The 15,160-nt window shown below is 32.4% G+C and overlaps 2 protein-coding genes across 3 annotated transcripts; both read left to right on the forward strand.

The window, feature by feature from the left end:
- The first annotated feature begins 420 nt into the window (after positions 1-420).
- Positions 421-3,647, forward strand: LOC131017180 (GDSL esterase/lipase At5g33370-like). Of its 2 annotated transcripts, none has more exons than XM_057945916.1 (5): positions 421-761; positions 877-1,004; positions 1,498-1,740; positions 1,886-2,141; positions 3,274-3,647. In XM_057945916.1, the coding sequence occupies exons 1-5, from the start codon at positions 509-511 to the stop codon at positions 3,423-3,425; spliced, it is 1,032 nt and encodes a 343-aa protein (XP_057801899.1). In that variant the 5' UTR covers positions 421-508; the 3' UTR covers positions 3,426-3,647. The 2 variants fall into 2 exon arrangements, with proteins under 2 accessions (XP_057801899.1, XP_057801898.1); XM_057945915.1 differs by having other exon boundaries at positions 422-761; positions 1,886-2,138; positions 3,254-3,647.
- Positions 3,648-8,793: 5,146 nt separating this feature from the next.
- On the forward strand, positions 8,794-13,419 carry LOC131017181 (GDSL esterase/lipase At5g33370-like). The gene is made up of 5 exons (XM_057945917.1): positions 8,794-9,156; positions 10,216-10,343; positions 11,168-11,410; positions 11,604-11,856; positions 12,906-13,419. Exons 1-5 carry the CDS (start codon positions 8,910-8,912, stop codon positions 13,136-13,138), a joined length of 1,104 nt encoding a protein of 367 aa, XP_057801900.1. The 5' UTR covers positions 8,794-8,909; the 3' UTR covers positions 13,139-13,419.
- Positions 13,420-15,160: the final 1,741 nt, after the last annotated feature.

Genomic DNA, 15,160 nt, shown 5'->3' on the forward strand with positions numbered 1-15,160 from the left:
ATTCAAGTTAATATATCACATTTGTTGTGTGAATCCAAATATGAAATATTCACAAACATGTTGGAGACTTATATATCAAGATGTTCAAGATAGACCTGTTAATATGTATATATATCACATTTCTTGTATGACTGGAAGCTTTATAAACAACACTAACTCACAAACTAACATTTGACTTCCAATCAACAAGTACAAAAGCAGAAACCTCTTTAATCAAACTCCATTATTACTATAACTCCTTTCCAAAAATTGACAAAAGAGATCCTAAGTTTCCTCTTCAAAAATAAAACCACACAGCTGCAGTAAAATTTATTCTTCTTTTTAATGATCAAATGGCCCATTTTCCCACAGTTTCACCAGTCCCATTTAATGAGCCTCAACAATCAACACCTCCTACACTTATCTATATATATGTGTGGCTCAATCACATTGTTTATTCCATCACATTCCAACACACACAAAACTTGCCACTGATCACTACTAATAATTTAGCAACACTCATTTTACAATGGCAAGCTTGCTCTCCTCTCCCTTTGCATGTGCACTTCTTAGCCTAATTGTGCTCTCAATAGCTACCACTATGGTGCCTCGAGTCGAGGGCCGGGCCTTCTTCGTGTTCGGGGACTCGCTCGTGGACAATGGCAACAACAACTACCTTCTAACGAGTGCCAGGGCCGACTCCCCCCCTTATGGCATCGACTATCCAACTCATCGCCCTACTGGCCGGTTCTCCAACGGCCTCAACATCCCCGATCTCATTAGTACGTTCTTATCAATTGGTGCATTTTGTCACATTATTATTTTTTATAATAATTTATTTATTTTAGTTTGAAATTATAATAGATTAATGTGACCAATGTAATGTGTGATTTTTAGGTGAACATCTTGGAATGGAGCCTACACAGCCATACTTGAGTCCATTTCTTAGAGGGCAGAAGCTTCTTGTTGGGGCCAATTTTGCTTCAGCGGGAGTTGGAATCCTTAATGACACTGGAATTCAGTTTGTAAGTACTTTTTTACATAGTTTAATTAGAATCCTTTGCTTTGCTATAATTGGAGTTTAGACATGATCAATAATTTAGCCTAAATTTTAAATTTAATTATATAGGCACGTCCTTATTAATTAGAGTTATGTTATTTTTTATTCCAACTCGTGCTAAAATCATTATCTACCTTCCCCTCACATATGCCTTAAAGCAACTCATATTCAATTATTACTTCTAAATATCTTTATACTTGTTGGTTACTCTTCATGTAGTAAATAAGTGAAGTGGCCCTAAAAACATTATACATAGAAACAATTACACACCCCCAACTGTGCGTGTGTTGACTTAGCGGTAAGATTAATGTCCAAGATCTGAGGTCCTGAGTTCGAGTGGTCTTTAAATTTCTTTATTTATTTATGTAATTTATCAAAAAAAAAATTACACCACCCCAAGTATTTTTTTTTTATATCATGGGAATCCGCAATCGCTACTTACTATTGATGTTTTGCAGCTAAACATCATTCGTATTGGGAAGCAACTCGAGTATTTCCAACAGTATCAGACACGTGTCGCCAACATCATCGGACCGGCTCAAACGACCGCACTAGTCAACCAAGCTCTGGTCCTCATCACTCTCGGAGGCAACGATTTCGTCAACAATTACTATCTAGTCCCATTTTCCGCGAGATCCAGACAATTTTCCCTACCGGATTACGTTAGATACCTCATCTCCGAGTACCGCAAAGTTTTGCATGTACGTCAGCGAACTACGCTATATACATTAACCATTATACCGATTAAATATTAAATATTAATTGCGCCAAATATAATTGAGGTGTAGCATCTACGAGAATAAAATATGTATATATTGTTAACACATTTTGTTGATGCTACTACAGAAGCTGTATGACTTGGGAGCTAGGAGGGTTCTAGTGACCGGGACGGGCCCACTCGGGTGCGTCCCGGCTGAGCTGGCACAGCGCAGCCGGACCGGAGAATGCTCGGCGGAGCTGATGAGGGCGGCGGGGCTATTCAACCCGCAGCTGGTTCAGATGCTGGACAGCCTCAACAGTGAAATAGGGACTCATGTGTTCGTCGCGGCTAACACACAACAAATGCATATGGACTTCATTTCTGATCCTCAAGCCTTCGGTATGGCCATTGTCACACGAGATTCTCTAATTTAAATTATACTCCCTCCGTCCCACTCTAAATGTCCCATTTGCCATTTTGGGCTGTCCCACTCCAAATGACCCATTCCCTTTTTGGCAAAACACTCTCTCTCTATACCTAATATTTAAATAATTTCCACCAACCCACTTTATCTACTTTATACCCACTTTATCTACTTTTTACACATTTCTTAATCTCCGTGCCCAAAAGAAAGGAGACATTTGAAGCGGGACGGAGGGAGTATTTAACATATATAAGCATAATAAGTTTAAATTTATTTTTAAAAACATTGTTTTGAAACGAACATATATTATAGGTACCTAGAAATAGAGATTTTTTTTTCCACATCAAGTGGTAAGGTGGTTGAGTTTCAAATCTGAACTAAACAGCGCAAATTTCGCCTACCTCACAACAATAAATTAATATTGTATAATAAATGTGGGTCACGTTTTGCCTTAATAGTAAATTAAAGTTCCCTATATAGGTTTTCCAAAAAAATAAAGTTCCCCACATAGGCTAGTAGTGATCAATGTACCTATTAATTGACACATAAGTCATACTCAACAATTGTGTCACATAGGTTTCAAAAAAAAATTGTGTCACATAAATTTATGCATGAAAAGCTAGCACAATCTACCTTATGTACCGGTCCTCACATTTTATGGGCCTAAGGTAAAAAAATTAAAAAATAAAAAAGAAACCCTTATATAATAGTACTAACAAAAAAGAAACCCTTAAATGAACAATCAATTTTAATACTATATATTAGTTTTGGGGGGCTTAGCCACTCGCACTTAATTCTGACCTAGGCTCATAATCGACCCTAGATGTTGTGATCTATGTGATACTATCATATCTTCAACGAGCACTGAAGACCACTCTCTGAATTTTCGAATCGATATTATATGCCGTTAGAACACGAGGTGTATCACGATAAGTATGTACGATAATTTGAACACACATACCGGCACGGATCAGATCACTAGAAATTTTTTGATGACCAGTGGCTTATTCAATGATGGAATACGATTAAACGAGGTTCAACACAAAATTATTTAACAATTGCACTTTTATTTTTATTTTATTTTTTCCAGGATTTGTGACGTCGAAAATCGCGTGTTGTGGGCAAGGCCCATACAACGGAATTGGGCTTTGCACGACCCTATCCAACTTGTGCCCAAACAGAGATTTGTATGCATTTTGGGACCCATTCCACCCATCAGAAAGGGCCAACAGAATTATAGTCCAACAAATTTTGAGTGGTGATACCAATTATATGAAGCCCATGAATCTAAGCACCATCTTGGCTTTGGACTCAAGGACCTAAATATTTCAATCCCAATTTCCAAATAATTTGTATTGTTATGTATTTTTATTTATGGTTGTTCCTTTCGTTGTGATTAATGTACCTTGGGACAGTGATGATCATGTAATAGTATCAGTGCTGTCTGGAGTTTGGTGAGTTGGGAAATAATTTTTATTATTTCAGAGATTGTGTTGAAGGAGTATTTGTTTTTTTTTTTTTTTTAATTTGAGGGCATTAATTTGAATATTAATTATGTGGAGACTTTCTTTTTATTTTTGCTTTTTTTGGTAATTTATGTACTAGAAGACTATCTTGAGATGGCTTAATTGTTTATGCAATCTCGTGATTATCAATAATTATGAGTTTCAATTTTTACCAATAATACTAATTTTTTAGGTGTCGAATTAAACGCGTTTGTAATCATGGCTGTTGACTAGGTAAAAGAAATAATGTAGCATCGCTTGAATTTGGGATTGTGAGTTATTAATAATTTTGGATTCACAAATAATTTCCAGAATGACACTACTTCATTTGAGAAATGACACTTGAACATTTTCGAATGACACTACTTCAACATATACAAATGACACTTGAAGATCTCCAAGTATCATTTGTATGCTGAAGTAAGTGTCATTTGTATATGTTGAAATAGTGTCATTTAGAAACCAATTACACGGTGCAACCGATTGCACGGGAGAGTGTCTCTTTTGGATTAGCAGAATTGATGTAACTAAAAGCAATTTAAAAAAATACAGGTGTGAGTATTTGTTGTAATTACTTTATACATAAATTTAATTAAAAAATCACAATAAAAAAGTTTTTATTGTAACTCACATTAAATCTATTAGTAATTCGTGATATTTGTTGAGTGTAGAGTTCACCACAGTTACTTTATAGATTTAGTGTAAAGTTTTCAAAAAAAATTATTTAAATTATTCCATATATATATATATATATATATATATATATATCATTCATGGTTTTCATCAGATTTATTTCTTTTTGGCTTGTACAGTTTGTACTCCAAAACCAAGTCAATAAATGCTAAAAATATATAGAGATATAAACGAGTAATCTATTTCGTGATTTATGGGACTTTCTGTGACCTATTTGTATTATATTATATACTTTAGTGTAATTAGTACTCTATATGTCTCACTATAAGTGAGACTCTTTCTATTTTGGGTTCAACCATAAGTGAGACTTTTTTTTTAGATAAAAGTTTTACATTTTAAACATATTTTCATTTGATCACTTATACATAAAATACACATTTTTTAATTCTCGTGTCAAAAAAAGGGTCTCACTTATAGTGGGACAAAGGGAGCATATGTCATGTGTGAAAACCATACAATTATATCTGATATCATCATAAAAAAATCATATAATCGCCTTGATTCAGTGAAATACTACGATGTAATAGAAAAATCATCGATTTTAATAATTAATCAATCGATATTTGGTGGGCTAGATGGCCTGATGGGCCCAATTAAAGTAGCCCAGCCCATTTTACTGGTAAGTGGAAACTACCAAAATTTAACTGTATTCGTATGGACTATTGATTATTCACTTGAATTATTGCACCGCAGTTTTATTAGGTTTGAGTGCAACGGATACCCAATAAATGCAAACCTAATCCTTAATTTTGACCAAGTAGATTAGGCCAAAATTATGGTTGCTACAATCTCCACTTCCAACATTTAAACTCACCTTTAAAAAAAAATCACCTCAATCGTCAAGAAATCCGAGTGATAAATGAATTGCAATTTAATTAGATAAGCAACTCGTAATTAATTCACAAATCCATTCCTAAACAACCATCTACACTCTAATTTTTATTTTTTTTGTCAATGAATTAATATATTTTTAAATATAGGCGAAATATTCGATTTTCTCTCATCACTTTAACGTATTAACGTATTCGATTTTTTTTTTTTTTGAGTTTCCAGGGTTTAGGTGATTTTTATTTCTTATTTTTTTAAACCAAGCATAATATATTTGTATAGATTAAAAAGGCCATGTTGACTTTCCAATGTGGACGGGTACACGTCAAAATTCAGGCGCTCAATTTTTTTTTGTGATGGACACAAATTAATAATTAACCAATTGTCATACGTTAGGTATTTTTTTGCATTTATGTTAATAATGGAGCATTTTCGCTAAAATGTTAAAACGATTGGACAAAAGTCGAATATATATCCTTAAATATGTCGTGATGGTGGACTTGAACCTGAGACTTTTGTCATCAGACATTAATCATTCTACCACTAAACTGACGCACGCGTACCTAAATCTTTTATTTTAATTTCATGTTACCTCATATGCCACCTCATGCTTAGACACTCAGCCCACACAAAGGATTCAAAACTTTATTTTAATATAGGGTAATATAGAGTTTAATATACGAATTATTGACCTTTTAACGGAATTGATCCGAATTTAACATATTTATAATTAAATATCCAAATTATTAACTTTCTAACATAAATATTCTAAACTATACAAATTACAATTGAATACCCAAATTACACAAAACTAACAAAATCCAACATGCATGGCTCAGCAAATGCTGACATTAATTTTAACACAAAATATATTGAAAGTGAGCTATCATAAAAAAAATGTCGTTATACGTTGGCTCAATTTTTTTTAAATATATAACAATTTCTGATGATCAGCCATGTAATCTTCCATTGTCGGAAATTGGATTTTGAGACATATTTATTCATTTTGTAATAATTCAAATATTTAATTGTGTACTGGCTGTTTTTGGAAATGCAGCGTTAATTAGATTTGTAATGTGGCTGGAAATTTCTAGTTTGTAGGCTTTAAATGAAGCGATGACCAAATTGGACCATGAGATTTGAGAAATTACCACTATTTGTGTAAAAAAAAAAAGTTGTACTTTGATAGACAAAATAACTTTGAGTTGAGGCTATTGTATTACATGTGCAATATTTTATTCCATGTGATGGCAGTTGAAGAATTTAAAGTTCTTTGTTTAATGGAACTATATGTACAATGTACCAAAAAGTTAATATTAAAGGGGTGAAAATTAATCATCAGTACTCTTCATTTTCTTCACTTTTAACAAGTTTTATGAAATCATCACTTAATTATAAGTGAGTATGTTTATATAAGAGTTGATTGTAGTGAAAATTACATTTTTTTCGCCAGATTATAAAAATATTGCATTGAATCTATAAGGTATGTAGCACTGTTATGAGATTCAAATCCATGTACAAGGACTAAAAATTGTTCCAACATTCACAATTTAAGTAAAGGTTCTCATTTTAAATAAGATTATTTATTTTTTAACTTGGTTTAAATAAGATTCTTGTATATGTGTGTGTTATCATGTTATTTGATCTCACCTTCTCATTTTGAAATGTAGAAAATCATATGCCGTTTATATCAGAAGAAACACTAACATGCCTAGCGATTTTTTTTTATTATTTTTTTGACATATATGTGCAAAAGCATATAGACAAATATTGAGTATAATAAACATATTCTTAATTTCAAATGGGGAATCATCTGGTGGACTATAATTTTTAGCTCAAAAAGTAGCAATTTTATAAATAAAAGCAACATTAATATACTATATGCATAATTATTTGATAAATGGAGTACGTACTTTTATATGCGGAAGTAGCACTTCCATAAAATAATTAAAAACATCATTTTTACTAAAGTTGAATCTTCAATAAACCTAATGGGCTCAGACTTAGTAGATGTTTTTCAATAATGGTCATAAATTTAATAAATCTTTGACTGCATTATTGTGAGTATAATAAAGCAAACTTGTTCGTAGAAAAATCTTCCCTGCGATGTTGACAAGAGTACGTTTCAAGAATTAATGATTGTCTAATGCAGTAATTATTAAGTGTTAATGGAAAAAAAATACTCATATTTATAACTTCAAATTAAAAATGTCTACTTTTATATAAAAAAAATTGATTCTATGCTTAAATTAAAATGAAGAGTCGAAATTATACTTAGATGTTAATGGTTTTACACATCATTTTTTGTGTAAAGTTTTATACTTTTCTGAAACAAGTACAAATGTGTAAGAAAAGTATAAAAAAATAAATAGATTATTGTTGGAAAAGTAGGTTGCCGAGGTTGCTGTCCGGGCGATAACCTACTTCTCCGGCCGACAAGCTATTTTTTCTTGTAGCTAGCAAGTTAAAAATTTCAATAAAAAAAGAGTAGCTTGTTGCTTAGGAAAAGTAGGTTGCCGTCAGCAAGCTATTTTTATCTTGCCAGTACATTGATTAAGACATTAAAGATAATTTAATCAATTTGAACATAGACATAATAATTTTATAAAAAGGAACATTTTTCATTACAACTTAACAAATATACTATGCATTTTAAATTTTTACTCAATTATTAAATGTGAGCACAAGTAAAGCGCCGGCCTTGGACGTTTGAGCCAGTATTTATTGGAATGAATATTCTCATATCAAGAAATATACAGTGTCATTTTTCATTAATTAGACAAAGCCTTTCATTACTTTGTCCCATAATTAAATAATTCCCAAATCATCTCCCCACCGCCAGAAAAAAATACCATATTGGATTGTCTCTCCATTTCTGGTGTCCCATTTTTTTTTTTTAGTATAATATTAAGATAAATAATTGGAATTCACCAACTCAATCAGGGTTCATAACTATTTTATTATATTTATTTTCCAATTTTTGAATTAATAATTAATTTTTACTTTTAATTAATTCAAAGTGAGTGAATATATATTTTAAATTTAATTTAATTTATAATGATAAATATTAGTATAAGTATGACTCATTATAATATTTTTTGTTTTTGTAACAAATATTTATAAAATAATAAAATTAATAGTGAAACACAATGGAACACAAGAAATTAAAGTATAGAATCGAGTATTTCATCCGTAAAAAGACATAATTAAACAAATGAAAATGAGATAAGCCTTTCAAACTTAACCTTTTTCTTCCTTTATACCAACAAATAAATTGCAATAATAATAAAAAATCGAAAATCACATCCATAGTTATTAACGAAATCACTAAAAACAAGCAATCTCTTTGACCTAAGCTACACTACAAGAAATGATTGAATTCACACACACAACACACACAACACACACACACACACAATTTATATACATATACTATGTGTATATTTATTTTCTCTCACACAACTGTCAAATTTAATACCATAATAGCTTGACTCATTAGGCGTATCATTATTTTTGACTTGAACTCTTGTCCTTTAATTTAACCACTAATTGCACCAAGCCATTAATTGAAAATTCATGCATATATAAAGCCACCAATCCCTCCACCATTTTCAACCCACAAAAATCGAGTTGGATTGAATTTCCAATAAATTACTCAAAAAATAGTCAAAATCAAGCCTCATCAACTTTTTTTTTTTCTCCTCTTTGATTCTTATTGAAATGGCTAGGTTGATGAAGAATCCAAGAATTTGTGCTATTTTCTTTCTCATTTTGGTATTGGGGGATTTGAGCTCCAATGCTGAAGCTAAGGCATTCTTTGTGTTTGGAGACTCATTGGTGGATAATGGCAACAACAACTACTTGGCCACCACTGCGAGGGCGGACTCGCCGCCCTACGGCATCGACTACCCGTCGCACCGCCCCACCGGCCGCTTCTCCAACGGCCTCAACATTCCCGATATCATCAGTAAAGTTCTACATTTTTTTTCTTAATTTTTTGTTTCTCATCAATAATTTGGTTAATTTATATGTTAGCATTAATGCATGCAATGCATGGAAGGGATGGCTAGATTATAATTCTTTTTTCAAGAAGTGAAAGTACATTTTTGTCCTTGTGTTTGAGAAAATTATTATACCAATTAACATATTCAAGCATATGCAAAGTTGACAATATTCTTGAGTACTTTTAAAATTTTTGAGTTCATAAGACAATTTTCTTATGATTCGATTTGATGATAGAGGTTTTTGCATAAAAATTCTCATTAAAGTCTAATAATTTGACGATTTTATAAGAAAAAAAATGTTTGCCTCAGCCCTGCGTCCGTCATTGCTAAGTAAAATTTTTAGCCTGAATAGCAAATAGTCTGATATTGAGTGGGTAAATTCGATCGTCATCCCTAATTCCTATAAATGCAAATATATCACTATATATATATATATATATATCATGTTTTGTGTACATTACTCTTGATAATTAATGTTGTCTTGATATGAAAATGTATATTGCTTAGTAAGCCATATGCTTATAACATGCATGATTCTTTTAATGCGAAGTCTATATATGTATGGTCATGATTCATGAAATGTCTTGTTATTGACAATCGAGCAATTGTATTCACATAAATAAAATTTCTATAAATTAAGTACTATGCCCATCCACGAAAAAGAGTCTTATTTACCTTTTCTTTTGCACGAAAGAGAGTATTGTTTCACTTTTTATACAATTATACCCTTTATGAACTTATATATTTACTTTATTTCTTGATTGAATGATCCATCTCATTAACAACTTTTTTTAAATTTACTTTCACTTTTACTCCATTTAAACCTACTCTAACAACTTTCTTAAAACTCGTGTCCATCCTCAAACGAGACTCTATTTTGTGGACAGAGGGAGTAATAACTTTGGACCATGACCATGTAAATTCTATCAATTGAGCAGTACTTTATTCTTTATTTCGAGTCAAAATTAAATTCCATAAAAAAAAAATTATTGAGTATTAATTTAAAGAAATTTGATTTACAGGTGAAACAAATGGATGGGAAGCAACATTGCCATACCTGAGCCCAGAGCTTACTGGGCAGAAATTGCTGGTTGGTGCCAACTTTGCTTCTGCTGGAGTTGGAGTATTAAATGACACAGGAATCCAATTTGTAAGTCTTCTATGCTTTAAGTAATTCCAAACCAATCCCTAATTAAATTTATGTCTCTTTTTGTCATATTCTTTTATTGTCATTTGTCACACCAACACTTAAATTTGGGGATTTAATATATAACCATCAATTCATGAAAGTATGCACCCAATTTCTGGTACTAACTTTCTCTTTCACCTAAAAAGGGGGCTAAAGGACATTGACATTGCAGCAAGTTGACCTTTTTTTTGTAAACTAAAATAGATAGAGTCCATTATAATTTTGAAGAATTTTATTTTATATATAAAGAAAAATCACAATCTTAAAATAGTACTCCAATAAATCAAAGCTTCATTTCATGTAAAGGCTTCTCAGTTATAGAATGCTTCAACTTTTCATAGATTTGAATTGTAAGTATATTGCTAAATAAGATCTCATTGACATGTATTGTATATAAATAAGTGTTGGAATGGTTCAAATGAATCCAGGTAAAGTATAGTCCATAAAACATACATCATTTTCAGCATTTAGATCGACAAGATTTATGATGGGTTCATGACTTTGCTGAATGAATTCGTGGTCCACGATTCTATTTTTCTTTTTTCAATTAATCATTCATCAGAAAAAATTCATAATGTTTCATAGCAGATTCGTAATTGACCTATTTTATACAATAATTTTGCTCTGTATAATAATCACTTTCTTCAAACACACACATGCAAACACATACACATACATGTGTATATATATACATATATATGTAGGCATAAATTTATGGGACTATATTATATATACCTTGACACCATCGATTTATGAAATAAAATCAAATCTTTTGTCATGTGCAGGTGAACATTATTAGAATATATCAACAACTGAACTACTTCAAACAGTACCAGCAGAGATTGAGTCAAATCATTGGGCAACAAGAGACTAAAAGACTTGTGAAGGAATCACTAGTCTTGATTACTTTAGGTGGAAATGATTTTGTCAACAACTATTATTTGGTGCCTTTCTCCATCAGGTCTCAGCAGTATTCCCTTGAAGACTATGTGCCATATGTCATTTCCGAATACAAAAAAGTCTTGCAGGTGAGTCGATTCGATTCATTTATCACCTTATACCCCGTTTATTTTTAATATAATAAAAAAATTGGAGTATAAAATGATTTGGTCCCCACTTTAAAGAGATAAAAAGTAAACATACGTTAAGAATATGTGAGTAATCTGCATCGTGCGAATGTCTGCACATGAGACCTCCTCTAAGTTTTGTTTGGTGATACAGAGGTTGTACGAACTCGGGCCCCGACAGGTTCTTGTGACGGGGACCGGGCCGTTGGGATGTGTCCCGGCAGAATTGGCCCAACACAGCAGGAATGGGGAATGTGCAGGTGAATTGATGAGGGCTGCATCACTTTTCAACCCTCAATTGGTTCAAATGATTAATGAACTCAACAACGAAGTTGGTGGGAATGTGTTCATTGCAGCCAACACCAATCAAATGCATCTCGACTTCATCTCCAACCCTCAACAATTTGGTACGTTTATTTCTTTTGTTTATTTCAATTGATGCGCATGCATAATATATGTATTTTTCAGGATTAATTGTCGATAAATGCACGAAAGATATCTAAATTTCGATTTTTAACCAATTTTATTTTTTGGTCAATTAATACATAAATTTTGAAATTCAGCCTGAATTAAAATTCTAGACGCATTTAATAATACATATATGTACATCGAGTTTTTGTTACGTGACATTTTCAGCACGAGCTGTCTATGATGAATGAGAAAAAAAGAAAATGTTTCGACGTCCATGTAATAAAATTCATATGATTAAATGTTAATCAAAATTTATGTATTAATTGACTAAAGAGTATTGATTAAAACCCATAATTTGGTATATACTTGGTGGATTTATAAGCAATAAATCCTTTTTTTTAAATCATATTATGTGAATAAAATGGTTAACTACAAGTCTAATATCGTATCAATCACCCAATTAGGATGTGTATTTTATTGTTTACATTAAATATTATAATTATGTAAATTCAATAAATTACTAAATTATAATTAATAAATAATTTGTTGATAATTAATAAACTAGAATTGTAATTACTAAATAATTGAACATGGGTCAAAGTTTATGCATAGTGCATACATCGCCATCTAAGTTTTCCTCCCCAATTAATGTTCTTCACCAACTTGATGAGTAATTAATATTTTTGTTTTAATTTAAGTACGAGGCAAATTGATGTTAACTGCATCATCAATTGCCATTATTTGATGTTATACGCCGGTAAAAACTAGTATTGATGGGTCACAATCAGTTTGAAATAGCGTTGAATGCCTAAGGTTTGATTAGTATTAAAAAATTAATCAATATACAAATATGACCAAACATAAAGGTTAACACGTCAAATTAGTCTCCAAACACAATTCAAAATAGAGAATCTTGTGAGTATGGCTTGTTTATTAATTATTATCATAAAATAAAGGGAATGAATTACTTAAATATTGTTTACATTTTTTTACGTGCGATAAGTAGTTGTTCGAAGCTAACAATGTACGTTCTTATGTGGGATAGGATTTGTAACCTCAAAGATAGCATGTTGCGGACAAGGTCCGTACAACGGGTTGGGTCTCTGCACGCCGCTCTCAAACCTCTGTCCGAACCGAGATTTATACGTATTTTGGGATCCGTTCCACCCATCTGAACGAGCCAACAGAATAATAGTCCGACAAATCTTGACCGGATCCAACACCTACATGCACCCGATGAACCTTAGCACGATCTTGGCTATGGATTCACGGGCCTAAGGAAAAAGCCTGGTTCTAGAGGCTATTTTTGGAGGCATGGAAATTTCAAAAAATTAAAATTCTATGCCTCTAAAAATAGTAGGTTCAATTTATTTTTCATTTTCGTTTCCAAAACTAGCCCTTATCATCACGGGCCAACTTCAATTGTACCCTAGTTATAATTTGTGTGCTTTTCTTTTCTTTTAATTAATTTGTAAGGATATATTATGGGCGACTTTTCGGAATAATTCAATATGAATTTTCAGGAAATTGTTTTTCTGAGTGAAATTTCTTTTGGGTTACATGATATTTTTTAATGTGTAAAATCACAACTAGTCAACTGCGGTCTCTAAATTATATATTTGGTTAAGGAAATAAGATGATAGAAATCCTATTACTAACCAAATACTTAGGTGATGGCTGGTATGCAGGAATGAAGGAGAAAGGAAGGAAAAGAGAGGGAGAAGGAAAGGAGAAGGGGAAGGGAAAAGGAGGAGAGGAGGAGGACGAGGGGGGGGAGGGACAAGGAAGGAAAGGAAAGGAACACAAGAAGAAGAAGAGGGGAAGAGGAAGAAGAAGAAGGAGAGAGGAGGAGAGAGAGCGGGGACGAGGAGGAGCAGGGAGAGGGGACGAGGAAGAGGAGGGAGGGGGAGAGGAGGGGAGGAGGGGACGAAGAGGAGGGAGGAGGAGGAGGAGGAGGAGGGGAGGAGAGGAGAGGAGACGAAGCGGGGGAGGAGGGGGACAAGGAGGAGGCAGGAGAGGAAGAAGAGGAGGGAGGGAGGAGGAGGAAAAAGAGGGGAGGAGGGGGACGAGAGGAGGGAGGAGGAGGAGGAGGGAGGAGGAGGAGGAAGGGAGGAGAGAGAGGAGGACGAAAGGGGGGGAGGAGGGGGACAAGGAGGAGGGAGGAGAGGAAGAAAGAGGAGGGAGGAGGAGGAGAAAAGGAGGGGATGAGGAGGAGGAGGAAGTGATTATTATGAATTAGAGGAGATATTTACGAAAGTGTTTATTATTTGTACAATCATATTATTATATAAGAATATTATTTATTATTAATTATTAAAATTATTTTATTAGTTTACTATTATTATTATTAATTTATTATATTATTACATTATTTTTGCGATTATTATTATTAATTATTTAATTAAACAAATAAACTTTTATTATATAGTAATCTCATATCCGTGGGAATACATAATACCATGGAGAGGGGAGGAATGGCTAATCCCATATGCATGAGAATAGGCATTCCATCGGAAATGGTGATTCTCATTACAAAAACAGTACCATCCATAGGATTGGGAATGGATGCAGGAATCACCATTCTATTCTCATTTCATTCCTGCATACCAGCCATGCTCTTAGTTGATTCGATCATTCAAGCTGGACAGTCAATGTATTAAATACTAATACATGAAATTACTAATACATACCATTTCAGCTAACCACAATAGTATTAATGTTTCAAAGAAAACTTGAAATGTCTACATGACTATGATGGACAATATATTAAACAATGTAGTTGAATATCTATATAACTTTAGCTAGTCACAATTACATTATTTTTGTCACTTCAGCTAATCATAATAATATTAGTTCGTCGGAAATTGACAATAGTGTGAAAAATCAGAATAATTGAAAGTTTATGTATTTAAAAGCAAAAATTTCAATTCAAGTACAAAATCAAAATTTGATGAAAATGTATGTGTTTATGCACAATCTCTACGTAATAAAATTGTAATCATACTATCTAGCAAGTTGGATATATTACGTGGTAAGAACTACCAATTTTTCTGCATATGTAATTTTTTTATTTAAAAAGTCATCTACATATTCGAAAGGAAATAACACAAATTAAGTGCCATTAAAAACATTTAGGAATACATATTGTAATTAAAATGCCATTTTTTTTAAGTATACACAACCCTTAAAAGTATTTAGGAATACATATTGACATATGTTAATCAAAATGCCAATTTTTTAAAATTATTTAATACACAACCCTTAAAAATTCAAACATCCTAGACAAAAAAAAAAAAAGAA

Source organism: Salvia miltiorrhiza, chromosome 3 (genome assembly GCF_028751815.1).
Source record: "Salvia miltiorrhiza cultivar Shanhuang (shh) chromosome 3, IMPLAD_Smil_shh, whole genome shotgun sequence".
Lineage (NCBI taxonomy): Eukaryota > Viridiplantae > Streptophyta > Magnoliopsida > Lamiales > Lamiaceae > Salvia > Salvia miltiorrhiza.